Below are 27982 nucleotides of genomic sequence, written 5' to 3'. Positions count from 1 at the left end.
GCAAGAGAGGTAACATCCGTCTGTAGCAACAGAGCATGGGGACGAATGCTCAAGAGTAGCGTCAGGGGTGGAAGCTGGTGTCTAATACAGTTTGGTTTCTGTTACACAGACCCAAGGAGGGATTGAGAGGAGATGAGGATGGCCCTCAGTAGCTACCTCCTGGAGATGTGACCAGCTGGCTGGGATCCAGCAAGAGTTTAAGAATGGGCTGCCAGGACTTTGGCTTGCTCCGGAAACTGATGGCACGCCGGCTCGAATCTGGAGAGTGAGGGCTCACCAGGAGACGCAGGTGCCCTGGGATGAGCAGCCAGCTGATAACAGCAACAAGGTGATGTGACCTACAGCAGCGTTGAGCGGGAGGAGTGAAAGCCAGACTCTTGTGTATGCTACTGCTCTCCTACCCGGGGAGCTGAGGGGCTGTAATGGTTGGTTTCCCCTGGGAATCTTGAAGGACACTTGAAGAGAGAGAGGGAATTATCTCAAGACTGGGGGAGACCAGTACCGAACTTGCCCGCTCCTGTCAGCGTGGGTCATTGTTAGTGGCTCTGAACTGGGATAGCGGGGAGCTGTGTGAGCCATGCAGGAGACAGAGAGGCCCTCTCCTGCTCTCCTTCCGCACTGAGTCCTTGAGTGGGCTCCTGGAAGGGGGAGGGGGGAGCCTGGAGGCCCTCCCCTCCCCCAGGAGAGGACCAGCAGCCTGGTGTCCACCAGCAACACTGAGCCAGCACGGATCAGGTGAGACTTGTTAATGATGCGCCTCTCAAAACTGGGAGAGAAGCTAAGCTTTTCTGCCACTCTTCCCATTGTCCTCTTGTTCCTCTTGGCCACTGGAGGACAGTTTCCTTCCGCCTTGCTTCCATCCTGCAGAGGGAGTGGCGGGAGAAAGCGAATGCATGACGAAGGGTAAGGAAACTGTGGTTAATCAGTGGAACTTACTGGAGCAGGATTTTGAGAGAGTTCGGGATGAGGCCGCCAGCTTGGAAATGAGGGCGCGTCCCTGGGATACAGCTACAACAGTGATGGTTCTTGCAGGGGGTTGGGGTGTCAGTGGGATCTCAGGGTTATAGTGGACCACAAGCTAAATATGAGTCAACAGTGTGGTGCTGTTGCAAAAAAACAGAACATGATTCTGAGATGCGTTAACAGGTGTGTTGTGAACAAGACATGAGAAGTCATTCTCCCGCTCTACTCTGCGCTGGTTAGGCTTCAGCTGGAGTATTGTGTCCAGTTCTGGGCACGGCAGTTCAGGAAGGATGTGGAGAAATTAGAGAGGGTCCAGAAAAGAGCAACAAGAATGATTAAAGTTCTAGAGAATGTGACCTACGAAGAAAGGCTGAAAGAATTGGGCTTGCTTAGTTTAGAAAAGAGGAGATTGAGGGGAGACATGATAGTGGTTTTCAAGTATCTAAAAGGTTGTCATAAGGAGGAGGGAGAAAACTTGTTCTTCTTGGCCTCTGAGGATAGAACAAGAAGCAATGGGCTTAAACTGCAGCAAGGGAGGTTTAGGTTGGACATTAGGAAAAAGTTCCTGTCAGGGTGGTCAAACAGTGGAATAACTTGGCAAGGGAGGTTGTGGAATCTCCATCGCTGGAGATATTTAAGACCAGGTTAGATGGATGTCTATCAGGGATGCTTTAGACAGTACTTGGTCCTGCCATGAGGGCAGGGGGCTGGACTCGATGGCCTCTCGAGGTCCCTTCCAGCCCTAGTGTTCTGTGATTCCATGAGCAATACCTGGGGTTAGCTACAAGTTTCCATGCCCACCGTGTGATCAGAGATGTGTGTATATTTGATGCCTTTGGATCATCTTGTGTTGGTTGGTTGTTGTCAGTGGAAGAGTGCTTCTGTTTGCTTAAAGATAGTTCCATCGAGCTGCTACAGAAGGGGCCTGGGATGCTGGATAAGCTTTTGGTGGGTGGGGTGGAGATCGTGGATAAGAAAATACAGTAACATGCACCTCTTACCTAGCAGATTTCATCCGTAGAGCTCAAAACACTTTACAAAGGACAGCTGGGTCGCTGTGCCCATTTTCCTGATGGGGAGACTGAGGCACAGAGTGGTGAAATTATTTGAACTCTGGTGGCCAGTTGCAAAACTGGGATGGGAGTTGGTGAATTGCTGGAGTACACAAGCCCTGGGGTCTGAACTGGTGTGGGAGTGTTGAGTGAGATGGGTCCAAGGGCTCGCTCTGGTGGGGTAGGATGGAGTGGAGAAGAGGAGGCGAGCAGAGCCTGAGTGAACCCAGCGGGGGCATCCAATTGCTATGTGCTTGATCGCTGATGAACCTGCCACCTGGCTGTCCCCTCATGGAGCCCTGGTTCCGGTTCCTTGTCTTCTAACAGTGGCCGCCGGCTCCCGCCTGTACTTCATAGGCTTCGTGTGTAACTGGGTGCCTTGCAGCAGCACATCCCCAGAGAATCCAGCAGCTGTGCGACTGCAGGATGGAAGACTCACTAGGTCAGGTGTATTTTGTGCAGGACTGAGGGGCACCTGTTCTCCTGAGGGGGTGGGGCTGCGGCTAGCAGAGCCCCTCCCACTCCCACCTTCTCCCTGGCTGGTCTCTAGTGCTCAAAGGGGAGTTACATGTGGCGCTTTCAGTTCTTAGCCTCCTTTTTGCACTGAGAATGGCTCTCCTCTGACATTCGAAGGCCTGCTTGGTACTCCGCTGCTAACCTACACACAGGCTGAGCCACGCTGGTTTGGCACCCTCGGGACCTCAGCTGTCCCGGACAAAGGGAGGTCAGTACCCTTCTGCTGACGCTCCAGCCCCAGCTCCAGGGCTTCCCTTCTACCTGTTGCCTAACCCCTGCAGGCTCCCCAGCTGTGGCTGAGCCGTTTCCCGGGCCCCGCCAGCTGTGGCTTCTCTGGGTCTCACCTTCTTGCCTGGCCCCAGCCAGGAGCTGTCACTTTCTGGCCTGGGCTGCTGGTTTCTCAGCCCTGGCCACTGCTTCAAGGCAAGGCAAGCTCACAGCCTGGATACTTTGCTGCCAGCCCACTGTGGTTGCCCTACCATGGGCTCTGGTGGCTCGTGTAGCTGCTCCCTCTCCCTCCCAGTCCAGGGACTCTTTGGTGCTGGAAGATCCATGATCCTGCCAGATGAGAGGATCCAGGATTTCAGAGTTTCAGCCAGTCCCTGTTCTACGCACAGGCCGCTGCAGGTCGGCTGAGAATGATTTTCAGTAGGAATGATGCCCCACAAGGGAAAAGCCCAATAGCTGACCCCTTGTCCCCTCTGCACCACCTGGGGCTCCTGAGCTGTGGTGTGGTTGGAACCAGCTCTTCCTAGAGGACAAGATCCCTACATCCTGTTCCCCAAACTCCTACCACCTCAGGATAAGGATACGTGACCTGTATGAGAGGCAAAGTTGAGGTTATAATTTTTATTGGCCCAACTTCTGTGGGGAGAAGGGAAACGGCGTTTATTTTAGCCATTGTCATCAGGCGATCCCACTGCTTTATTAAGGAGGGCTGCATCATTAGTCCCTGATTTACAATTGGGGAAACTGAGGCACACTGGAGACTTTGGGAGGAGCAGCGGCTGCAGGCTCTGGAGCTCTGCTACCAGTCTTGCTTTCCTGATTCTGAGACGACGATCACTGGTAGGAAGGCCTGGAGTTGATAGGCATTTGCAGTCATTAAGAATGTGTGTATACCCCAGTGTCCTATCTCTTCCAAGTATCAGAAAAAAACCCAGCAGAGTTTTGTTTGTTCTGGACTCCACATTTGAAGGCAACCAGCATTCCTCGTAAGCTGAGTGCTGGAGCGGCCGCTCAGAAGAGATTCAGGGGCTGCCCGGCTGATTAGCTGTCGGCGTGTGTTTCTATTGGTGGCCTACATGATTTGGTGCACGGAACAAACTTTATTCCATCCATGGGCAGAAGAAACTAGCGGGAACGCTGAACCCAGCCCATCTTCCGTGAGACAGCGACAGCATTTCTCTTTACGGTGCTAATTCAATATGGCCTTTGCTCTCCCGTTCGACTCTGCCCCTCCTCCTCGCCTCTACTGGCTCCAGAGCCCTGCGATCTGACAGGTGCTGAAGGTGCTCTTTGCATCTGCAAAGGAAGTCACTGTCTCCCGTCTTGGGGTGGTTTGGAACAGGGGGCCTGTTTTCCTTTGTGACGATATGTTTCTTCAGTGTTGACACTACTGCTCGTATCTTTGTCCTAAGCAAATTGGTAAGGGTCGTAGGGGGCGGAGCAAACTTCAGTGAGTCTGGATCAAAGTATAGGCCGAACCTCTCTCATCCAGCACCCTCGGGACCTGACAGGTGCTGGGAGAGTGTTTGCTGGACCGCAGGAGGTCAATATTGTCTATAGCCTATTACCAACGCTTGCATGGCTTACTGGGCTCTTAGAAGATGTTTTGGGGTAAATTTCAGCTCAGTAACAGCACAGAACACTGAAAGCCAGGACTAGTGGCTGGAAACAAACTTGATGGGGCCGTGGGAAACTTGCCCACACCCATGAGAAGTGGTCATCAGGCTAACTCCAATCATGCTGGATTACGGAGTTTGCCAGATGAGAGTGCGCCGGATTAGAGAGGGTGAACCTGTGGTCATCAGGGGTGGAGCAGACAGACTTCAGCGAGCCTGTATCTAACTAGCTCAGCTCCCAGAGTGGTATTGTTGCAGCAGCATGAGCTAACCCCACAAGTAACTACCCAGGATTCCAGCCTGGCTTGTACCTCTCTGGTGCCCTGCGTGAGCTAAAGCCAGACACATCCACGGGAGCTGCAGTCGCATCCCATCATGGCAGTGTAGACGTGCTCAGGTGCCTTGTAAAAGGAGGTGGGCAGATCAGAACGCAGTGGCCGTGTCAGACCGCATAAAGCTAAAATGCGGTGGAAGAACAAGTTGGGTGAATTTCACTGTAAAGAAGTGACAGGCCTAGACTGTTTGTAAGGATATGTCTTCAGCACCTGGAAGGTAGACCCAGTCAGGGTTAATTTTTTGGGGTAAAATTTTGCAGGTCTAGTGGGGAACAATCAAAAGCCAAGCCATCAGGGATGGACAGTCGGCTACTATATTCCTCAGTCTCGGGAAGACTAAGGGAGGTAGACAGGAGAGTTTCTCGGTGAGGATGGCCAGGTAAGTTGATCGCAGATAAGTTGATTCCAGCTGAAATTGCATAGCTACAGTTGACTTTAAGGTCTCTTGCAGACCTGGCTTATGTCAGCGATTTCTTCATTGCTCCCTAAAAACCCAGTCTGCCCCTGGATTCATTTCCCTATGTTTTTGTTCTGTATTTATACAGCCCCTAGCATAGGGGTCTGCAACCTGCAGCTCCGGAACCGCATGCGACTTTTAAGGACTTCTTTGTGGCTCCTTGATTAAACGGTGAACGTCTAAAAGCTCAACAACGAGCAGCTCATAGGCGCTCTTGGATACCGTCCCCCACTTTAATGTGTGCAGTGCATTGTGGGATATGAAACTGGATCTGCGGTTTGATTGTGTTGCTCATGAAGTTGTGATTTTGCAAAGGAAAAGGGAGCCTGTGTCTCTCCTGCTGGGAAGGGCAACGTGCATTTTAAGAGAGAAAATGGAAATGAAGTGTGAAGTAAAAAAACAGGTGTAATTAAAGTGAGTTTGGGGGTGAAAGTCAGGAGGAGAGTGGTACAAACACACATGCAAAGTGTGAGGAAATGGACTATGTAAACGGTTTGTGAACATCCTGCAGTAAACACGTATCATATTAGAAATCAGTGCGTGGGCTCTGCTCCTGAAATAGAGGTCACAAAAAGTTACGAAGGACAGTCTCCTATTCACGTGCATTGCGGCTCTTGAAGTCAGCAAACTTGGAAAAAAATGGCTGCTCTTCCTGTTTTGATTGCCGATCCCTGCCCTAGCACGACGGAGCCTTGATCCGGGCCTGAGGCTGCTAGGTACTCCAGAAATAGAAACTACTGTGGCTAGCGATTGTATTTTGTGTTGTGCTGAGCCGTGAGCAGCCGTGCCACGCCCTAGAGGTGGCTGCATTTCCGCTCGGGGTGGAACGTGTTTTGGGCTCAGAGTCAGTAATGTGTGTCCCAGCCCACAGCCTTATCGTAAAAAGGGCCATGTGATTGTTTGGCCTAATGGACTCTGTTTCTCTGGGCTGGAATGTTTCAGGTCCTCTCCAATCGTGTTGTCAGTTAGATGCTAAACACACTTAGCGTTATCAGGCAGCAAGGACAATTAGCTTTGGAGGGAGTTAGTGTGTCTCCATATGTTATTTAAGAGGGAGAGGCTCTCAGCTGAGGGGGGGTAATCAGTGGAGTCAGCGAGATGGAGAGAGTTAGGGGAGGCTCTGCCAGAGGGTGGGAACTGCAGAGGGACCTTGTAGACAGAGTGGGAGAACCGTGGGAAAAGGCAGGGAAGAGATGGAGGCTATCGGAAGGGAGGACAGGGACTAGGTCAGCTGCTCTGTGTCTCCCTCCTGCTCCCTCTGTTCTAGCTCTGGCCTCCCTTTACCCGCTGCTGTACTGGGGCCCCCCTCAGTCCTGACTCTTGGGTCCCCCCACCAGCTCCGGGCTCCCCTCTCCAGTGCCATGCATCTGAATTAGATCTTGAATGGGAAGCCAGAGCCGGGGTCGATGTGTGGGCAGTTCCTGGTTCTATGGGTGGTTCTAGTGGCAAAGGGTTTTGTGGTGTGGCGGGGGCTGGGGGGCATGATTAGGCTGGGATGGCTGGGGGGTCAGCATGGAAGGGGCTGACAGAGCCTGGGGTTAGCCAAGGGATGGGGCAGCAGGAGGCTGCAGATCGGGGTTGTGGGGCATTGGAAGAGCTGTTTCGGAAGCAGCCTGCTGTTTGCCTGTCTAGCCTAGTGGTTAGAGCAGGCAGCTGAGGGTCAGGAGTCCCTGATCCTATCCCTGGCTTGAGGTGCTGGGAGTCTATTGGTTAGAGCGGAGGGAGGCTGGGAGCCAGGACTCCTGGGTTACAGTCCCCCATCCTGGGAGCAGGTGGATGTCTATCCCAGCACCAGGAGGGGAGTGGGGTCTCCTGGTTAGAGGGGAGGGAGGCTGGGAGCCAGGACACCTGGGTTCTAGCCCATTGGGGGAAGTCTAGTCTAGTGGTTAGGGGCCTGGGAGCCAGCACTCCTGGGTTCTATCACCTGCCCCAGGGAGACGGGTGGGAGTTAACCTAGTGGTTAGCGCAGGGAGTTGGGAGCCAGCACTCTTGGCTTCTGTTCCAGCCCTGGGAGGGGGCTAGGAGCCCGGAGTCCCAGGTTCTGTCTAGTGGTTAGCAGGGCGGGAGGTTGGGAGCCAGGACTCCTGGGTTCCATCCAGCTCCCTCCCCCCAGACTTGGGGACGGGGGGGGGGGGGCAGGAAGTGGCTCTGGGTGCCCCCTCCCCAGCTGGTTCTCCTGCCATTCTGATTGGACAGAATTTCAGCCAAACAGGGAAGTAGGGGGCGGTGCTTGAGAGTGGCAGGGGAGCTGCAAGTGGGGTGTGTCCCACTCCCCCACCCCCGTCCCCCCAGACACAGCATGCTCACCCTGCTCCTGCACCCTGCCCACCTCCAGCCTGCTGCCACGCGCACACACCCCCAGTCCCACCCAGACCACCAGCCAGCTCCCCTATGGAACAGCTGGACAGGAGGGAGGGAGCAGCTTGATTGGTGTGCTGGTGGCTTATCTACTCGCAAGGAGCGGGGCCTGCTCGTACCACCTTGGGTGAAAGAAAGAGCCCTCCTGCTGCATCTGAGTGGGTCAGAGGCTCCCAAGAAAGGAGGGGGGCTCCCACAGAGACCCTTGCCCCTACCGCTCTGGAGTCCATAGGTTTCCCTGGAGGTCTGCCCCCTGTTTGCTGCCAGTCTCGGCTCCGAGGTGGCACAGCTGTACCAAGCCCTTGCCTGTTACTAAATGGGGGAGCGGCACCTGTCATTTTCAGGTCGTGTGCCCTCTTTGGGACTGTAACCGCCTCGCCCGGGCTTTTCCTCCGGCGCTGCAGAGCCGGCTCGGCCTGGGAAGACCCCAGGGTTGTGGCCGAAGCACGTGCGTTTGCCCAGATCCCTGGCTGGTGTTTGAACGCCGTGGTCATTCCTCCAGCCTCCTGGTGGGAGGGTGAGGTGAGGAGAGGACACAGCATGACTGGATATTCTGGCTGCTTTCAAAGGCTGGGGCTGGGTGGACGAAGATAGTACGTTTCAGTACTTGTAAGCAGGGTTCCCTCTAACTTTTTTTTCCAGCCATGGGTGGAGTAAATTTTGTTGTATGCACCAGTGCATGTTGGATGTGCACCACCAGTAGAAACACAGGCTGCCGGCCGTGGGTGCTCTGTTAATCAGCTGCGCAGCACCCCAATTTCTCCTGGGCGGCTGCCCAAGCACTCACCTTACAGGAGACACTGCTGGTAAGACCAGTTTCCTGACTCTCCCCTTGCCCCGAGCTAGACATTCATCCTCCAAGCCAACCCCAAGAAGGGGAAGGTCTCCTCCACCCTGGGGCTGAATCAGAGCTGGTGCCCCTGTTTTCTCTCTGCTCCCCAACCTGGGCTCAGCCTCGACCGGTGAAAGGCCCTGTTTACCTCTGCCTCCCCTGCTAGCTCCGTGTTCAAGGGGAGTGGCTGCCAGGGGAGCTGTGAATGGTTAACTCCCCTCTCTAAGCAAACGTGGCATTAGAGATTAGGGCTGTCCGGTTTCCCGCTAATCAGCTCCAGGAAAAGGCTGGCCCCAAAGCTTCGTCAGCAAAGTGTGATCCTCGGCTTGGAACCCACAGTCCGGCTCCTCTGTGGGCCAGATTCGGCTTTTGTAAAAGGCGGCCCCTACTGGCTCTCAATCAGGCAGGGGTAAGTGAGATCAGGTCCTGGTCTGCCTCCTTCCCCAGAGCTAATGGAAATCAGAGTCCAGCCACTTCATCTTTCTCTTCCTGTTCCCTCTTGGCAAAGATCCTGTCAGCCGTTGTCTCGCCCAGGTGTGCGAGGGTTAAACTTTCCCTCCCTTTCAGACTTGGGGGGCCCCTGATTTCCTGGTAGAGGGCCGCCCCATAGCAACCTCTGACCCTGTCTTCCTTCCTCCCCTGCCTGGGAGAGCCACAGTTTCCTGGTGCTGCTGATTGGAGTGAAACTGACTAAGTGAAACTGGCAGAGGACCCTGCCCAGACTGCTGTGCTTAAAACTTCATCAGGACAGGCTGCTGCCGTTCCGGGTGGTGTTAACTCCTCTCCCCAGCACAGAGTGGTCCTGATCTCTGTGGCTTCTCCACCCCACCCCCAGCACAGAGAGAAAGACAGGGGTGAGCTGGTAAGGCTGGACGTGGGTCACTTGCCTTGTTGAAGGGTGACTGGCACAGAGCGAGGCAAGAGGTGGGGGCTGGCTACAGAGGGTACACAGCCAAAGCAGGTCCCAGGCGGCTGTCAGGACACACGCCCGAACAGAGGGGAGACGGTCCCCTGAGCTGAAGTCTGCAAGCCACCACTGACATTCAGCTGAGAACCCAGGGCGGGCGAATGTGAAACTGACGCATCTGGAGCCCAGACATCTGCCTGGCTTGTTACCCGGAGAGACGGGTATGTGAGGAAGCGCCCACCCCACCCCACCCCGCACTTGGCAAGCTAATGGTAGGAGGGGAACTTTTTATGGCTAAAACTTCTCTCCTTTCCAGGGAAGGGGAACAAAGAGAGGTTTCTGAAGAGCTGGTGCCCTTGTGTAAGCTGTGAGGTGTAATGTGAGAGCATCTGCTTCTGTGTGATTGTGTCTCCGGGGTGTTGTTAATTAAATGTATTACAATTAACTAGTGCCGGAGCTGAGATTAGGGTCCCCGCAGGCACTGCACAGACACACAGGGACAGACAGTCCCTGCCTCACCTGAAATCGGGGCCCCATCGGGCCGGGCGCTGCACAGACACACAGCAAGAGACGGTCCCTGCCCCAGCTGAGATCAGGGCCCCGTTGTGCCGGGTGCTGCACAGACACACAGCAAGAAACAGGCCCTGCCCCAGCTGAGATCAGGGCCCCGTTGTGCCGGGTGCTGCACAGACACACAGCAAGAAACAGGCCCTGCCCAGAGGGGTTTCTAATCCAAATGGACAAGCTGGAAGGCAGAGCACAGAATTATATCTTCTGTATGCTTTCCCGGGATTGAGAATATTTCGTGTGTTCGTTTTCCTTCCTGTCGTGGCCGGTGCTTCTGTTCCATCCCAGGAGGGTTTGACTGAGTGAGGAGAACCTGGAAAACCTCCCAGGCAGGCTGGGAGAAGCAGCTGGATGTGGAGGCCCCGGTGACAACATGGTTGAGACGTGACTTTGTGTTGAGCTGTGGCAGGATGAAGTGCCTTTCAAACAGCACTCCTGACTCTGATAGGAGGCCCCTGATATTAGTTGTGCTGAGTCCCACGGCTGCAGCATGGCTCTGTCTGCACTGCCCATGATAGATTCATTTCATGGAGCCTCGGTCCGTCAATGGCTGTTAACCAGGACGGGCAGGGAGGGTGTCCCCAGCCTGCCAGAAGCTGGGAAGAGGTGACGGGACAGATCACTGAATGATTCCCTATTCTGTTCACCCCCTCTGGTGCACCCGGCCTTGGCAGCTGTCGGCAGACAGGATCTTTGATCTCACCCCCTGTGGCTGTTCTGATGCTCTGGGTCTGTGGCTGCTGCGTGGCGTGTGCCTCTTCTGTAGCAAGCGGCTGAGGAAGCTAAAGCCGGGCAGAGCCCAAGGAGCATCAGTCCCTGGGTGAGATTCGTGTTATGCTGGCCATCCGCCGAGCTGACCAGAATGGACCCTGCCGTCCAAGGACGGGGAGAGGTTCTCCTCGGGGTTCCAGGCCAGCTGCATTAACGCGACCACTTGCAGGGAAGCAACCCCGGCGCTGGTGCAAAACCCCTGAAGTCTGGAGTTGCTTTTCCGTCAGCTTAGTGGGTTTCTGATTTACTTTCCGGGTGGGGCTGGTTTCCAGCCTAGTTTCAGACACCACCTCACTTGCTGCTTTAAGCTAGTTAGAGGCAGAATCTTGGCACTTACCCCCCAGAGGTGTGGGGGCTGCCCTGTCTTGGTAGCCTGGCCTAGTACGGCCTGGGAGGTTTCAGCTTTGTGGACCTGGAGGCTTTGAGGTGTATGGGCACCATCCACGAAAGGGTAACGCTGCTGAGGAGAGGCAAGTCTCGGAGGGGCAGCCAGGTTTGTCGGTATCTTGAAAAACGAGGATCCTCGTGGAACCGTAAAGGCGAACAGATTTATTGAGCCATCCGCTGTCGTGAGCTTTGTCAGCACCTGGTGGCGGTGGGGTTTTGCGCACCCCAGTTTAAGCCCAAATAAATCTGTTAGTCTTAAGCTGCCCCAGGACTCCTTGTTTTTTGGAGAAGAGACGGACAACCCCAGAATTGGCCCAGGAATTGGCCACAAACCAGCTGGAGGCTCAGGAGATCTGGGGTTTGTTCCCAGCTCTCTCTCTGACCGTTGGCAAGTCAGTGTGCCTCAGTTTCCCCATTTGTAAGAGGAGGGGAGAGTTCCCTGCCCAAAAAAGGACTGTCTCACTCTGTATGTACAGCTCCTAGCGCGAGTGGCGGGGGGGGTCCCCTCACTGTTAGCACCTCCGTGCCCTACCACGATACCCCGGTTATGCACTTGGGTCGGCCCATCTAAGAGCCCTGGGCGTGCGCCCGGGTTCTTTACAGTCAGAGCACAAGGGCAGCCCCCGCCTCAAAGAGCAACCAGCTTGCGTGGAAGACAAGAGGCCGCAGAGGGGTCTGGACAGCCAGGGGAGTCGGAGACCCTGCTGCAGAGGGCTCATAGGAAAGCCCTGCCCTTGCAACCTTGGCTCTGGTTTGCCTAAGCCGCCGTTCCCTTTCCTGGCTCTGCAGTGGTTTTGCATAAACGGCAGAGGGGGAGCGTGTTATTTTTGACCCAGGGCCAGTTAATCAACGTGGCTTTAATTTCGCTTCCCATCAGGCCTCTAAGCGACCAGCCTTGACAATCAGCCCTTGAGGATGCATTGCCCCCTTAACCCTTTGAGTGCCTGCTGGAGAGGATATGATATCGCGGGCGGGGGCCAGGTCCCAGAAGGGGGAGAGGCAGGAAAGTGGTACGGGGTGGGGGGGGGCGTTTTTGGGATTATGTGCAGAGCATGCTAAGGCATGTGGGATGGAGCAGGAGTCTCCCTAGGCTGGGGGACTCCCAGATGTGTCATCTGGAGTGGGATGTGGAGGCGTCGGGAGGGGAAGTGAGAGAAGCCACAGGAAGACCAGAGGGGCAGCTCCACCCAAACGCCCTGACTTCTGCTGAGGCTTAGAACGGACATTCTGATGGGCTGAGGTGGTCATGTGTCTCCTGAGGCATTTCCCCTAGCGTTAGGGCCCAGATTATCGACTCCTAGGGCTGGCTGGGACCTCAGGAGATCCCCGAGGCTTGGCCAAATCCCAGCCGGGGGAGGGAAATTTGGGATTGCGAAACTCTGCCCCGCTTGCAGTTGTTCTCCATTCCCTTCCTGTCCTCGGCTAGGGACCGGTGTCATGCCGTAGCCACGTTCCTCCCCAGAGGCCGCCGCATTTCAGTGGGCAGATGATTTGACACACCTCAAGGTGGCTGGCAGGGCTCTTCACCGAGGGGGCTGGAGCCCCACTTTGGGGCCAGGAAAGTTGACAAAGAAACAGCCGGGCCTGCCCACTTGCCGTCTCTGCCACCTCTTGCCTCGGTCCTGTGTTCAGACAGACTGGTTTGGCCAGAGTCCTTAAGCGCTCACCTCCTGATCCATGTTTTGAAACTAGCTGGGCTGGATCCCGGCGAACTGTGGGAGGGGTCACAAGAAACAGACGCAATCAGACCTACCAGGCAAAGGATCTGCTGCTGAGTGGCTGCAGTGAACTACAGTAGACCCCTGACTTATGCGTCGGTTGCTTTCCTGGATGACCACGTGTAAGTCAAATTTCATGTAAGTCGGGACTGGGTGTGGGAGGGGCCCTGCCGCCTTCAGGTCCCCTGGTTCTGGCCGTGCCTGGCTCCCCACTCCCATGAGCAGGGGGGAGCCCAGAGCCAGGTGCAGCAGTGCTGGTCAGTTTCCTGCCTCTTGGGAGTGGTGGCGAGTGGGGAACCAGATGGCAGCCTGGCTTCTGGCCCCCCTCAGCTTGCAGGAGCCGGGAAACTGATCAGCACTGTTGCAGGGGTCAGTTTCCTGGCTCCTGGGAATGGCAGGCAGCTGAGAGCCAGGCAGGGCAGCGCTGGTCAGCTTCCCAGCTCCTACCAGCAGAGAGGCATTGCACGTCATTGCAAGAAATGCGAGTAAGTAGAAATTGTGGAAGTCGGGGGGGTCTCCTGTATTCGGAACTCCCTTTGCCTCTCCCTTCGTTCCCTATCTGTGGTGGGTGGCCAACGGGATGTCTCCCGTGACCAGAGAGAGAGTTAAAATTCTAAGCCCAGCAGGGCCAAGGGGCCCTGGCTGCCTCTTCAGGTTGTGAAACAGCAGCTGGAGTGAGCCAGGCTCTGTACGCACCAGGCACAGCTCTCCTTCCCCCCAGCTCTGGTCCCCAAGCCACAGCCCATTCTGCTGAGCTCCTCTTGCCGGGTGCCAAATTCTCCGTGAGACTTTTTAGCTCCTGTACAAACAACCCCAGCCCCGCAAAGCAATGAACCAGGGGCGGGGTGATAGGACCTGGGACCAGCCTTGCGTAACACGGCCTGCCCAGAAGGGAGCGCTGTGCGGCTGGAGTGGGGGAGCTGCTCTGGTGCATTCCTCTGAAGCCTGATCACGGGGGACCCTCTGAGCTGCCCACCATAACCTCGCCCTGGCACTAGAGGGTCCTTTCCTCCTCTGTCCGGGCAAAGAAGGGGCTGAGATGGGGTGGAGAGGCATTGGACGGGGGTGCGGTCACAGATGACACCCTGGGACGTTCCCCAGTTTGCTCGTCATGCTACTGGCCCCCGTCTTCATGCTCTCTGGGGCTCCCCACTGCTCTGTCCGCCAGCCCACTGAGCCCCCTTCTCCGTGGGGGGCTGGCAGGGGAGGTCACGGAGGAGTGGGGCTCAGCGGGCCGGGAGGCTGTGGCAGAGCGGAGCAAGCTGCCACTCACACCCTGTGGTGAGCGCGGGAGGGGTGGGGGACCAAGGTGAGGTGACCCCCGGCTGCTGCCACCTGCCGCACTGTGCCCCAGGTCATCCCCGGCCAGGCTGGTTGAGGAGAGGAGCAGGGAGGGTGGAAGCAGGGGGTGTGGCACAGGTGGGGGTTCCAGAGCTGGGGTGGGGTCTCCTTCACGTCCCATCCCAAACTGTTGCTGGGCAGCTGTTAAAGGAGGGCTGTGCCCCGCCCCAGAGGTGGCTGCATGTCAGTGCCGGAGGAGTCACCCCCATGCAGTGTTGCTCTGAGATTGTTACCCCGCTGCCCTGCTCCAGAGGTGGCTGCATTTCAGTGCTGGGTGACTGGTGCACAGCTGGTACCTGCCATGCCCCACCCCAGAGGTGGCTGCATCCTCGAAGAGTTTTGTTGCAGCCACATGCTGCCAGAACAGCCCTGGAGCAGGGGGTCCAGAGAGGGGCTCAAGGGCCTTAAGGTCACCCTCTGACACCCTCCCCAATTTGCTTTGCCCCAGCTTGGTGGTGTGTGAACACAGCTGAGCCCTGTCCATGATTACACATGCGCCTGTCGTGTTAAATATAGGGCCGGGGGGATTAATAAAGCTCCTGATGCAGCCACTAAACAAGGGTGGGATTAGGGGCTTAGAACGGTGCCGCGCACGGCTAACACCGGTGGGACCAACGGGGTCCAAGCTGAGGTTAGTACCTGCCTGAGCAGTTCCCAGCCAGCCATGGGGGAGAGGTGGATGAGAGAGGATATCCACATCTCTTCTCCCTCCAGGGGTTCCCAGCTCCTCCCCTCCATGGGCCTCCCCTGTTCCACTGATGGGGCATGTTTCTGCTGCTCGGCTAAGGACCCCCTATCCCTACACTGTAAGACAGCCAGTTCCTGGAGTCGGGGGTATGCAGGGAGGGGCGTTAGCCTCTGCATCTCCAGACAGCCGAGCTGACGGTGAGTCAGCCTAGCTCGGGGTCAGCAACCAAACCAGCAAGAAGAGCCAAAAAAACTCACTCATTCAAGAGCCGCACTGCACACGAATATGAGAGGGTCCTTAATTAAAGAGATCAAACTGTCCTTACGTCTCCTATTTCCTTGCGCTTTCCGTGTGCCGTTCTGCTGCTGCCGTCCTGGCTTTGGCTGCCGAATCTTCTGTCTCTGGAGGAGGCTGGGGGAGTTACCCAGAGTTTCGAGATCCCGTATCATTGGCGATTTAGATCTCAGTTGTTCATTGGGGGGGTTGTAGATGTTCACCGTTGATCGAAAATCATCAGGAGGGGTTTTTTCACTTTGCAGTTATAGGGCTGAGAGCCCCAAAGAACTCCTCCAAGAGCGGCAGGCTGCAGACTCCTGGCTTAGCTACTGGCTACCAAGCAGGACTCCTGCAGATAATTGCAGGGGCGTGCAACCTGCAGTCAATCAGCGTTCTACGTGTAAGACATTTTGTTGCCCACACGCAGGGTGGCCGGATTCTGCCGGTCCCCACCCGCAGAGTCTTTTTCCCTCTTGGTGTTACGGAAGCGCCACCCCCCCGAAGCCAGGGGAGGCGAGGGATGTGCTGATTACACAGGGCAGGAGCCGCATGCTACCGGCGCGCCCCCACGAAATCGAGGCGCACGGGTGTGGTTAGCGAAATTGCTCTGTCCCGGGAGACCGGCTTGGTCGCGACAAGCTCGCGGCTGCTGCGGGGAAGGAGGGCCACTCGTGGGGCCTGCTCCCTGGTTGAAGTTGCCCATTGCTGAGCTGAAGCGTAGGCAGGGGAGAGAAGGGCCTTGGGGTATCACTGGGGAGGATGGGGTGATGGGAGGGCGAATCAGAGTCAAGAGCGTCCCAGTGGGGAGACGCAGTGGACTGAGGCCTCCTTTGCCAGGGACTTGAAAAACCAGGAATGGAGGGAGCCCCAGAGAATAGGTTGTAGTGGATGGGACCGGCCTGAGGGCTGTCCCTCTGGCTCGCTGCTCAGTGGGCCTGGCTGGAGGTCCTGCCCCCCCCGCCCCCAGCTCACTGTGCAGTGGGTCTGGCTGGAGGTCCCTCCCCCCCGCCCCCAGCTCGCTGTGCAGTGGGCCTGGCTGGAGGTCCCCCCCCGCCCCCAGCTCGCTGTGCAGTGGGTCTGGCTGGAGGTCCCTGCCCCCGGCTCACTGTGCAGTGGGCCTGGCTGGAGGTCCCCCCCGCCCCCAGCTCGCTGTGCAGTGGGCCTGGCTGGAGGTCCCCCCCGCCCCCGGCTCGCTGTGCAGTGGGCCTGGCTGGAGGTCCCCCCCCGCCCCCGGCTTGCTGTGCAGTGGGTCTGGCTGGAGGCCCCCCCAGCTTGCTCCGCAGTGGGTCTGGCCAGAGTGAGCCCTCCCCCCAGTCGCTCCCCCTGGCTCTTGTGCAGTGGGCCTTGCCAGAGCCCCACCCCTAGTTCCTTGCTCAGTGGGCCTGTCTGGACACCCCCCGCACCCCGGGTTCAGTGCGCAGTGGTCCCAGCTGCAGCCTCTCCCCGCCCCCCAGCTCCTGGCTGGAGCTCATCCGTCTCACTAGGGAAGAAGCTGGAGGGGCCGGTATAGCCCCTTCCTGGGCCGGAGGCCTAGGGGACGGTCTGGAGGGAGCAGCCCATCCCTGGGCCCCGGGCGGGGCTTGCTCAGCAGGCGGTCGTGACCCGTTGCCAGTATTCGCTCGTACGCCACTGACTCCCCGTCCCCCCGCTTTGTCCCGCAGGTCCATGGCTGCGGAGTGACGCCCGAGGGCTCGCCAGGGAGGCCTCTGCCCGTGAAGGATGCTGAAGAAGAGCAGCCTGGTTCTCTGGGGCGTGGCGCTGTTTGTGGGCTGGAACGCCCTGCTCCTCCTCTTCCTGTGGAGCCGGCCCCCGGCCGTCGACGACCACAGCCGCTTGACCGAGGAGGTCATCCGGCTGGCCCAGGACGCCGAGCTGGAGCTGGAGCACCAGAAGGACCTGCTGCGGCAGATCCACCGCTACAGCGCCCTCTGGAGGAGGAAGGCGGAGGCGGGGCAGCGGCTCCCCCCGGCCGCCGCTGCCGCCGCCGCCTCTAACCCTGGGGCTTTGCCCGCCACGGAGGCCGTCCCACACCGGCTCCAGGCCTCCCCAAACGCGGTCCTGCCCGTGGTGGTGATCGCCTGCGACCGCAGCACCGTGCGCCGGTGCCTGGACAAGCTGCTGCTCTACCGGCCGTCCCGGGAGCGCTTCCCCATCATCGTCAGCCAGGACTGCGGGCACAAGGAGACGGCCCGGGTCATCGCCTCCTACGGCGAGGCCGTGATGCACATCCAGCAGCCGGATCTGAGCGACATCCCGGTGCCCCCGGACCACCGCAAGTTCCAGGGCTATTACAAGATCGCCCGGCACTATCGCTGGGCCCTCAGCCAGGTTTTCCGCACCTTCCAGTATCAGGCCGCCATCGTGGTAGAGGACGACCTGGAAGTGGCTCCTGACTTTTTCGAGTATTTCCAAGCGGCCTTCCCGCTCCTGCTGGCCGACTCCAGCCTCTGGTGTGTCTCGGCCTGGAACGACAACGGCAAGGAGCAGATGGTGGAGGCCAACCGGCCGGAGCTGCTCTACCGCACGGACTTCTTCCCCGGCCTGGGCTGGCTGCTGCTGTCGGAGCTGTGGGACGAGCTGGAGCCCAAGTGGCCCAGGGCTTTCTGGGACGACTGGATGAGGCAGCCGGAGCAGCGGCGGGGCCGCTCCTGCATCCGGCCCGAGGTGTCCCGCACCATGACCTTCGGCCGCAAGGGGGTCAGCCATGGGCAGTTCTTCGACCAGTATCTGAAGTTCATCAAGCTCAACGACCGCTTCGTGCCTTTCACCCAGATGGACCTCTCCTACCTCAAGAAGGAGGAGTACGAGCGCTCGTTCCTGTCCGCCGTCTACAGCGCCCCCCAGCTGCGGGTGGAGGAGCTGCAGGGCAACCAGCACCGGGAGCTGGGCACCGTCCGCGTGCAGTACACCAGCCGTGACTCCTTCAAGGCCTTCGCCAAGGCCTTGGGCGTGATGGATGATCTCAAGTCGGGGGTGCCCCGCGCCGGGTACCACGGCATCGTCAGTTTCCTCTACCGCGGCCGCCGGGTTTACCTGGCGCCCCCTTCGGACTGGACGGGCTACGACCCCAGCTGGAGTTAGCGCCGTCTCTCTCTGGACTTTGACCTTCTGAGCATGGCGGACCTACCGAGATCACGGTGCGGGTGGGATGTGTGAGGCGGGCCGGGCAGGGAGGGCTCCGACCTTGTATTTTTTGTTTCTCGAGTGCATTCCGGGGAGGGGTGGGGCAGGGCGTGTGCGCGTGTGCGTGTGTGTTTGTTTAATACTGGGGCAAGGGGTGGGACTGTTCTGATGCTCTGATGGAGGGTGGGGCATTGGGATGGGGTATGCTGAGTCTTTTCCCGCTGCCCTATCCATCTCCCCCACCAGTGCCTACCCGCTGCCTGACATCGTGATCTTCCCTTTACCCTGTCCCCGGTGGTTTCTCCATGGCGGGTGGGTGGGGTCGGAGCCAACCCTGAACCAAACTGTCCCACCAGCGGCTACGTTCCCAGACTCTGAGCTCCCTGGGAAGGAGTCCCAGGATCTGCTTTATGACGTTTGGCAAGTCCCACCTTGCCATCCTTAGTTGGGGGTCGCCAGCAGCCATAGCCGGGAGGGTGCGTTTGGAGGTGGTGGGATGCCCTGGATTGTCCTCCAGGGTCCATCATCAGCCATAAGGGACTTACATGGGGGCAGGAACTCTACGTCCGTGATGATCTCTTAGGTGTCTCCCTCGGTCCATCTTTAGCATGGCTGGAGCCTCAGACCCTTTTTGCCCTCTGATCTCCTCCAGACGGCCCTGGTTCTGGGCAGCCGGGTTGCGAGTGAGGAGTCATTTTTGCATCTCTTTAGCTCGCAGTGTTTTCTCCCACCCCCAGCCAATGTTCCTCTGCCTCCAGGTCCCTGCCCTTTATCCTTTATCGCTGCTCTTTGACGGTGTGTGCGGAGCCAGCACGTGATGGAGCCTGGCCTCTGCAGCCTGGCTTGTCTCTCTCCCTGGCAAGGGCGGGAGAGACCAGAGCTCTGCCTTAATCTTCAGCAGGAGCCTCCATCCTTCCCCTGGTTGAAGTTTGGTTCAAAGTTGGCTCAGTCACCCAATGGTGGCTGGTTCCTCTGCCGCCGAGGGCATGAAGCCCGTCGCTGCAGCGCTGGGCCAGGCGTGAGATGTCACCCCAGAGGAACGCCAGGGCTGGCGAGGCTTCCTGACAACGAGTACTGCCTTATCAATGGGGTTAGATCCTATCTCCTCTCACATAGGTGCTGCTGAGCTATCCAAGAGCCAGTTTGGGGAGGGGGGCGTTACGGTTCAGACCTCATTTGGCCAAATCGTAGACCACACCAAAGGGTAACTTCCCAATGCATTATTTCGGTGGATTTCATTTTTGTTTTAAAGCCCCTTATATGTTCCCCCAGCCCCACCCAAGAGGTGAGCTGTAGGGAGGAGGGAGACCAAACCGCCCCATCGTTGTAATCACCCTTGAAATTGCTGGGTGCCCTAAGGCGAGGGTGGCAAGGGATGAGCAGGTGCAGAAATTTCCCCGCCCTCCAGCCGCCGTTGGGGACGTCCAGCAGAGAGGAGCTCCCAGGGCAACAGCCAAAGAGGAGGCGTCATTCCAGGAACGCGTGGAGGTCTGAGAAGGTCTTGTCCCCAAATCACCAGCTCCCGTAAACTCTAGCCAGAGCACGGGGGCGTCCTCAGAGTAGGGGGGTGTCAGCGTCTCCATGTCCCTGCCCTTCTTGGGCCAGGATGGGAGAAATCTGTCTGAAGGAGGACTCTCTAGGAGTGTCTACTCTAGTGTCAGAGTAGGTGGGGTCCCATCCCTGCCGTTCTTGGCGGGAACCAGGAGCAAGTCTAACTCAGTTCAGTTGGCTCTGGGTGGTGCTGCCCTCAATGCGTGTAGCTCCGACTCTGACTTCAAAGCAAGGAAGATGACCCAGTGAAAGGAAGACTCCCCTGTGCCCCATGGAGGTCTCCTTGCCAGCCCTCTCTGCTCCAGCAGGGGAAGGCGTCGGCGTCTTCCCTTCCCAGCTTGGCAGATGCGTGGGGGAGAGAGGTTGCGGTGAAGGGTTTGCAAGAGGGGTCACTCTTGCCTGCCTGAGATGCTCGTTCCCTCCCCCCAGCCCTGCATGCCGAGGGAGTTTGGGAAGCCAGCTGCACCCTTCCACCCTGGACCTTGCAGGGGAGAGTTGGGTTGGAAACCCAACCCTTCGTTCAACGAAGTTGGTTCAAACCTGTTTCCTTTCCCCAGCAGTTGCTCCCTCTGTCGTGGGACCTGGGATTAATCGGTGACGGTCCTCTCTTCCCAGCGAAGGGGGTGGCAAGAGAGGGAACCATATGCCTGGACCGGTGTTAAAGCCATTGCCCAGTGGAAGAGCTTGGGGGTGGGGGGAGGGAGATGCTGTTTTTATGTCCAAATGTCCTTCTGCAAGAGAAAACTTTAAGGTGCAGAAACTATTTTCCAGAATAAAAGAAAAACCAGATCTTTTTGGTTCGCTGCCTCTCTGATTCCTGCGAGGGTGGAATTGGCTTGGCCCTGGTTAGGGTTGGTCCTGCTTTAGGCAGGGGGCCGGACTCGACCTCCTGAGGTCCCTTCGAGCCCTAGGATTCTATCATTCTATGAACGTCCGAAGCAACTCTCCTCAGGACCGGCCGGGTCCCCAGCACACGCCTGTCCTTCCACTGGCAATTCCTGATCATCCTCATCTCCAGCCCCCTTGGCTTCAGAGCCTGGGGTCCGTACGTTTGATTGCCTTCAAACCTGCAGCCGTGGGTGGAAGAGCCATTAGCCTCGTGCTGTTTAAGTGCAAACATCAGGAAGTTAGGGAGCCTCAGAGAGAGGTCTTGAAACTTGTCCCCACAGGACTGGTGGCTCCTTGGCACTATGGGGTTGGTCATGGGAACATCTCAAGGTTTCCAAAACTGAAGTGGCCAAATAAAAGGAAGGGAAATAGCCAGCAGGCCTGATTCACAGCTACTTACAGCACCCTCCACTCCTGACAGGGGCCAGAACCCAGAAGTCCAGACTGCCAGGCCCTGCCCTGCTCTAACCACTCCCCCAGAGCTGGGCATAGAACGCCGGAGTCTGGACTCCCAGCCCTCCCATGCTCTAACCACTAGACCATACTCCTTCCCAGAGCTGGGCGTAGGACCCAGGAGTCCTAACAATCTCATAAGACCTCTCCTAGCTCACAAACACGCTGCGAGGGTAACTACACAACCGCTTGGAAGGAAACGTGCTACCTCAAAGCCAGAGCCTGTTCGTGTCTAAATCATTTGCTGCAAACCACGTTCTCCAACGGCTGCGATGAGTCATAACAGGCGTTTTTTGTTTACACGGGGGAAGAGGCAAAGACCACTGAATTCCTCGGTCTGCTCCAGAGCCAATCAGCGTCAGTGCCAGGGGAGCCCTTTGGCTCAAAGTGGGGGGGGGCCCCCTCGAACACAGACCCTCGTTCAAGTTCTTTTGGCATTTGATAAAGTTTTGCAACTTGTTTTCTTGCCTCTCTTTCACTGAGTCGGGCAGCGGGCCCCCCCGCCCAACCTTTTCACGAGTGCAGACCTCCAGTCACCCCTTGGCATGTAGGTTCCCCACACCCACAACACCCCAGGGGAGGAGCTGCCCAAGCCGTAGGGCAGCAGACAAGCTGAGAGCATTTACTCTCCCCTTTCGGGCACATGAGCTATTTACATGCCAACCATTCATATGCCACATCCGCTTTCACCGGCTGGATTGCAACATAGGCACCAGCTTCCCCACTCCAGGTGAAGCCTCTCTAATCTGGAATGCTCTTGGCCAGCCACGGCTGTAAGCCGGCACGATCTGGGATCGCCGGCCGGCCACGTCTCATGGGCATGGCGGTTTCCTGACATGGACTGCGTTTCCAGCCACAGTCCTGGCTCTCAGCGCTCTGTGCTGTTCGGTAGCTGTGATTTCACCCTCTGTGGCTTCGCAGAGCCTAGTAAGCGGCGGACATGTTCGTAATGCTGCTAGACGCTATCGACCTCCTGTGGTCCAGCACATTTGTTCGTCCAGCCCCAGTCAGGTCCCAAGGGTGCCAGACGAAACCGGGTCAACCTGCAGCTACTGCGTGTGCGTTTTTGAGTCGGCCGTTGAAGCTACGCTGCCTTTGAGAGTTTGCCTGGTTGCTCAAGAACGTCTCTTCAGCCGGACGAGCTGGGCCCACCGCTGCACTCCCGCTTGCCTGGCACACCCAAACCTTGACCCGGTGGTACGTTACGCTCAGCGGAAGCTGGAGACGGAATGCGGTGGGCCTACCTCCTGGGCGGCGTTCTTCAGCCAACGACCAGCCACGTGCTCCAAACCATGGAGTGGCTGTGCCTGGATTCTAGTATTGGGTCAGCGGGCGAGGGAAGTGCCAATTCTTGGAAATAACTTTTTTTTTTTTTTTTTTTAATCGCTTGATTATTAGTTTTTGTTAGTTGGACAGTCACCCGGGAAAGCCCATAGGGGGCCTCCCACTTCCTGGTTCTTGCATTCTGCTGCCACCTTGTGGTCGTTGTAGGAACTCACCACCCCTTTTGGCTTCGATTGGCCCTGCTGTTCCCACCCTCAGTTTGAAACATGGGCAGAAGGTGACACCCAGCACCCCCCTTCAGGGGGGCTAGGCTGCCCGCCCCATTCCTTCCCCGCCTGCCCTGGCAGGGGCCTGGCCTGCCCGAGGTTAGCCCCTGGCCTGTTTCCCTGCCCTCCCCCTGGGACCCACTGTCCCAGGCAGCTGGAGAGTCTCAGACCTCCCATAGTGCATTAGCGGGGTGCAGGGGGGCAGTCCCAGCTGTGGCTTCTAGCCTGGCCAGGGAGCAGGATCTAGGAGGACTCTGGAGGACAGAGGGACCAGGCCATGAGAAACTGGCTGAACCACCTCGGAGCCCTGGGCAGAGCCCCGGGTGGGAGTGAGGCAGGCCCTGGGTTGGGCAAGAGATTTTTCCAGACTCCACCCCTTTTCCCTGTGGCCCCACCCACAGCCCACTCAGCCCCCCCCCTTTTCCCATAGCCCCACCCCCTTTTGTTTTCTTCTCCCCTCTGCAGCCCCAGGGTGGGAAGAATCCTTCACCCACAGAACCGTGCTGGGGTGGGGGGGGCATTATTTTCCAGGAACCCTGGGCCCAGGCCCTATTAGCCTGTGGGGTAATCTGCCGCTGGCAAATCACAATGATAAGTGAATAAAACGCTTTCACAAGCCATTCAGAAGTACCTGGATTTGGCCCACGGGCTGCTTATTGTCTTCACACGATTTAAAGCATCACTCTGCAGGGCCCCCACCTGGTTGGGGAATGATCTGGGAGGCGACAGGGAAAGTCACCAACCAGCAGCGTTCCCTCTAATGCTTTTCCATCCGAGGGTGGAATACAGGTTGTTATGTGCACCAAGGGACCTGTCGGTGTGCACCACCCATAACCACACAGGCTGTGGGTGCTCAGCTCATAGGCTGGGCCACCACTGAATGTCTCATCCCTTGCAGGATGGGGAAGGGAGCTGGCTGGGGTAGGGGATTTTCAGGGTGCTTCAGCTGTGTTTGTACTGGCACCACACCGGGGGCAGGAGAGGGAGGGTACAGGGCGAGCCAAACCCACTATGAGATCTTCACACCTCCAACCAGAGGGTTGTTTCTGGTCTGGTCCGGAAGTCTGGTGGCTTTGTCCTCTTTCTCGCGCTGCCAGACCCTGTGTTAACAAGGTGTTTGTGTTAACTCCACTTGGTCTTTTCCATGGCCAAGGTTTGTGCTTTGTAACGGCCCATGCTCGTGTCTCGTCCACACATGGGTCAAAGTACATGGGTGGTTTTCACTCGAGACCAGCGACGGGCAACCTAGACGCCCTCCTTCGTCTCAGTGGGCCGCAAGATGGTTATAAACAAGCCGGTCTCTGGGACAGGGGAGTTTTGCCCACTGCACCGGTGTCCGTAGAATCTGTGGCCTGCACCGACTGAACCGTAGCAGTGCTGGGATGGGATGGGATGGGCTGCAGAGGGAGTGGGCGGCTCTCATGATGTTGTGTCCAGTCAGCTTGCCCCTCGCTTCACTGGCCCTTTATGTGTTTTCTGGAGTGTGGGGGTCCCCAGGCCCTGCCCCCCACAGCCAGACGTGACTCTCATCCAGCAGGGAGAACAGAAGTGTTAGGAGGCGACAGGGACGCAGCAGAGAACAGATTGGTCAGCACAGAAACTAGAAGCCGTCATAGAATCCCAGGGCTGGACAGGACCTCAGGAGGTCATCTACTCCAGCCCCTGCTCCAAGCAGGATCAACCCCATCTAAGTCATCCAGCCAGGACCGTGTCAAGCTGGGATCCACCCAGTACAATCCTCCTTCTCCCTCCTTTGTCTTGAATTCTCCTAGCCAAAGCTGCGTAGCGCTGACAAGATCATCCCCAGTGCTTGAAGCACTCTGCAAATGTTTAAGAGGGCTCATCCCCAAACAGATGTGCTGAAATCAGAGTGCACCCACTGAGGCATCTCCCACGCTCAAGGTTTCTCTCCTGGGTGGAGTTTCCTGTGCACGTTCAGGTTGGATCGCCGGTTGAAACTCTTCCCGCAGACGGGGCATTTGTACGGCTTTTCTCCCGTGTGGAGTCGCTGGTGCACGCTGAGGTTGGAGCGCTGGCTGAAACTCTTCCCGCACTCAGGACATTTGTAGGGTTTCTCTCCCGTGTGGAGCCGTTTGTGTCTGTTGAGGGTGGAGTTCTGATTGAAGCTTTTCCCGCAGGCCGCGCAGGTATAGGGCTTCTCTCCCGTGTGGGTGCGCTGGTGGGAAATGAGGGATGAGCTGTCGCTGTAGCTTTTCCCGCAGTCGGGGCATTTATAGGGTCTGTCTCCCGTATGGAGCATCTGATGTTTGACCAGCTGCGTGCTCCATCGGAACCGTTCCCCGCAGCTGGGGCACTGGTAGGGCGTCTCCCGCGTGTGAATTCGCTGGTGTAAGATCAGGGTGGAACTCCGCACGAAACTCTTTCCGCAGTCGAAGCATTTATAGGGGATCTCTCCCGTATGGAGTTTCTGATGGGTCGCAAGCTCTGAGCTCCACTTCAAGTTCTCCCCGCAGTCCAAGCACGTATAGTGTTTCTGTCCGGCGTGAGTGATAGCAGAAGGGTCTCCGGCGTGGGTGATTTTGTGCGTGTTCAGCTGGGAGCGCTGCCCGAAACTTTTCCCGCACTCCGTGCATTTAAAGGGTCTCTCCCCCGTGTGGATTATCATGTGCGTGTTCAGGTGCGACCGCTTACTGAAGCTTCTCCTACACTGGGGACATTGGTAGGGTCTCTCGCCTGTGTGAATTCGCTGGTGAGAAATGAGGTTCACCCGCTGAATGAAGCTTTTCCCGCACTCGGTACATTTGAAGGGCCTCTCCCCTGTGTGGATTCGCTGATGGGCAATGAGGTTTGAGCTCCGGCTGAAACTTTTCCAGCATTCTGTGCATGTGTATTTTCTCTCTTCCGCCTGGATTTTCTCTCGGGCCGCGGTTTCCTCGGGAATACGGCATCTTCTCTTGCAATTCACGTCTTTGCCCATTTCTTTCCCTTTGTGCTTTCCCGGCGGCCTCTCTGACTCGGGCGGATTCCCCCAGACTTTTCCCTGCTCGGCACTCTGGGAAAAACTCTCTTCGGACCTTCCTGATAAAGTCCCAGGAGGATCTCGTGGGTCAGAACTTTGCTGCAGAAGGTTCTCCTCCTCGATCTCCCTCGTTGTATCTTCACCAGTCGGAACAAAGCGAGACAGAGAGTCCAGCCAGGTGTGGGAAACGCAACAGAACTGTTGAGAAAACCGAGAAAGGAAAAATTTATTAATCCCTCTACAATTTTTCCTTCTCTGAAGTGGCCACTCGGCCTGCTGCTCCGTGATCTAGCACAGGGGTAAGCTGCTGGGTCTCAGGCTCATTTGTCTCGTTAAAAAGGCTGAAAACTGTGACTGTTTTTATGTCTGTGTATTCACATTTATACACTGTTAAGGCAAAGTGTGTTCATTGCCGTGCTGGGCCCGAAAGACGACAGGTTTGACTGCGATGAGACACCAGCTGCAACAGAGACCTTGAGGACTGGTAAAACTCTCGCTGAGTTTGTTAACTCTGTAGCCCTCCTCCAAAGAAGTTGTTATGTTAAATGGGCTCTCCTTGCTCTGTTCTCCCCTTCTCTACAACTGGTGTGCCGTGGCACACTGGCATGCCTCGAAGTGGGGCTCAGTGTGCCTCAGAGCCATGCACTGGCGGGGTTTCAGCTAATTACCTCTAATCTTTTCCACACGTGCATGGATTTTTTCCGGCCACGTGCGGCATAATTTTTTCCAGTGCGCACCGAGGCCTGTGTGCATGGAGCCTATTCCCCTGACCAGGGAGGACCCTGAGAAGAAACTGAGCTGGTACATCACAGACCCCGCAGCTGCTAATCCCCAAGAGGCCGGGACGCCCTTCATCTGATGAAGCGGGTTTTGCCCACGAAAGCTGATGCTCCAAAATATCTGTTAGTCTATAAGGTGCCACAGGACTTCTTGTTCTTGAAGACACAGACTAACACAGTTACCTCTCTGATACTTGACAGAAGTCCAGCGTTCTGCCGATTTTCTGTCCACAGAACACCTTGGGAATCTGGATGCTCTGCGGGTTGACAAAACCCCACAGTGGAGACATAGCCAGAGACTTTTAAATCCTCCTAGCGACTGTGGCTCACGTGCTGGAAAGCAGCAGGACCAGAGGAGCCAATCCAACCTTGTCCCCATGGGCAGGGTGGAAATTTTCCTAGCTCTGCCCCTGCTCCCAGGAGAGGCGTACTCAGAACTCACCCAGAACCCAGCCCCACAGAAGACCTCTCAGGTACCACAAGGTGGTCTCTCTCCCCTGCAGAAGTGGGGCCAATAAAAGACATAACCTCACCCACTATCTCTAGATTTTTTCAGGCCTAGGGATTTGCATGGTTCAGAGCAACTTCCCCTGGGTCGACCGGGATCCAACCAAGGCTCTAACTTGCTTTCTCGGTAAAGTTTGAAACGTGGAGCTATTTCTATCTCACAGAACTGGAAGGGACCTCACAAGGTCATGTCCAGTTCCCTGCCCTCCTGGCAGGACTGATCACCATCCCCGACATGTTTTTTAAAATCTAACCTGCCCCAGGCCCTTAAAAGAGCCCCCTCGTGGATTGAGCTCACAATCGCAAGTTTACAAGGTCAATACACTAACAACTGAATTCTCCCTCCTCCCTTTCTTGGCTGCGGACTCATGTCTCTCTCCCTCCTGAGCCATGGGTTAGCCGGCAGCACGGTCCTCTGACTATCCAGTGAATTTTTTCCCCGGGAGAAAGCAGATCTTTCCCTTCCGAGGTGGGTTATACCTGGGGCAGCATGACTCGGTGGGAGCTGATTCTCTCCTGGGTGGTCACCCAAGAACTCAGCTACGAAGGAGTGCTGCGTACAATCCATCACGCCCCAAGGGAAGCAAAAATCTCCTCCTGACAGCTTAGTGTGGGCAAGGGGCGTGGATTTCCTCTGGAGTGACCAGACCTTGGCCCTCCTGAGTTCTTTCTTACTCCCTCAGGAGGCGAAGATGATGGAAAAATTCATCGCTAGCTACAGTAGCGTCCAACCTCCGGACCACAGACTAGTCCTTCAAACACAGGGTGACCATCCGTCCCGGTTTCGCAGGACAGTCCTGTATTTGGGACACCAGGATGGTGTCCCAATTTATGTTGTCAAAGGGGCTCGCTGCCCCATACTTTCAGGCGGCTGCCTCCCAGCTTCCACTGGGGCATGGCTGCCCTTCAACTTCTCCTGCTGGGGAAGCTGGGCCCATGCTTTGTCTCCCCTCCCAGCTTCCCTCGGCCTTGTTAGCATGATGGCCCCCCAGCTGGTGGAAGCCCCCCACAGGGCAGCCACCTCCTGACTCCCAGGCAGGGTGACCCTCTGTCCCGTTTTGGCCGGGACGGCATCATTCTCCCATATTTGTGCAGGGGAGATACGGTCACCCTATTCAAACACTTGAGAAGGGCTGGCA

The 27982-nt window shown here is 57.1% G+C and overlaps 2 protein-coding genes and 1 pseudogene across 11 annotated transcripts; 2 read left to right on the top strand and 1 right to left on the bottom strand.

Annotated features, from left to right (window-relative positions):
* Positions 1–598: 598 nt before the first annotated feature.
* Positions 599–22946, top strand: MGAT1 (alpha-1,3-mannosyl-glycoprotein 2-beta-N-acetylglucosaminyltransferase). Of its 10 annotated transcripts, XM_075017195.1 has the most exons (3): positions 12799–12829; positions 15276–15412; positions 16674–22946. In XM_075017195.1, the coding sequence occupies exon 3, from the start codon at positions 16732–16734 to the stop codon at positions 18091–18093; it is 1362 nt and encodes a 453-aa protein (XP_074873296.1). In that variant the 5' UTR covers positions 12799–12829; positions 15276–15412; positions 16674–16731; the 3' UTR covers positions 18094–22946. The 10 variants fall into 10 exon arrangements, 9 of the variants coding, with proteins under 9 accessions (XP_074873291.1, XP_074873299.1, XP_074873298.1 ...); XM_075017190.1 differs by lacking the exons at positions 12799–12829; positions 15276–15412 and adding an exon at positions 599–735; XM_075017198.1 differs by lacking the exons at positions 12799–12829; positions 15276–15412 and adding an exon at positions 885–903.
* LOC142024924 (uncharacterized) overlaps positions 616–27982 on the top strand; it is a 65146-nt pseudogene continuing 37779 nt past the window's right edge.
* Positions 12342–25662, bottom strand: LOC142024912 (uncharacterized). Its single transcript, XM_075017254.1, has 2 exons — positions 23209–25662; positions 12342–12701 (listed from the first exon to the last, which is right to left on the bottom strand). The coding sequence occupies exon 1, from the start codon at positions 25513–25515 to the stop codon at positions 24475–24477; it is 1041 nt and encodes a 346-aa protein (XP_074873355.1). The 5' UTR covers positions 25516–25662; the 3' UTR covers positions 12342–12701; positions 23209–24474.

This window comes from Carettochelys insculpta, chromosome 22, assembly GCF_033958435.1.
Source record: "Carettochelys insculpta isolate YL-2023 chromosome 22, ASM3395843v1, whole genome shotgun sequence".
NCBI classification, from domain to species: Eukaryota; Metazoa; Chordata; order Testudines; family Carettochelyidae; genus Carettochelys; species Carettochelys insculpta.
The sequence above is the reverse complement of the archived record's forward strand: the minus strand, read 5'-3'. Positions and strand labels throughout refer to the sequence as shown.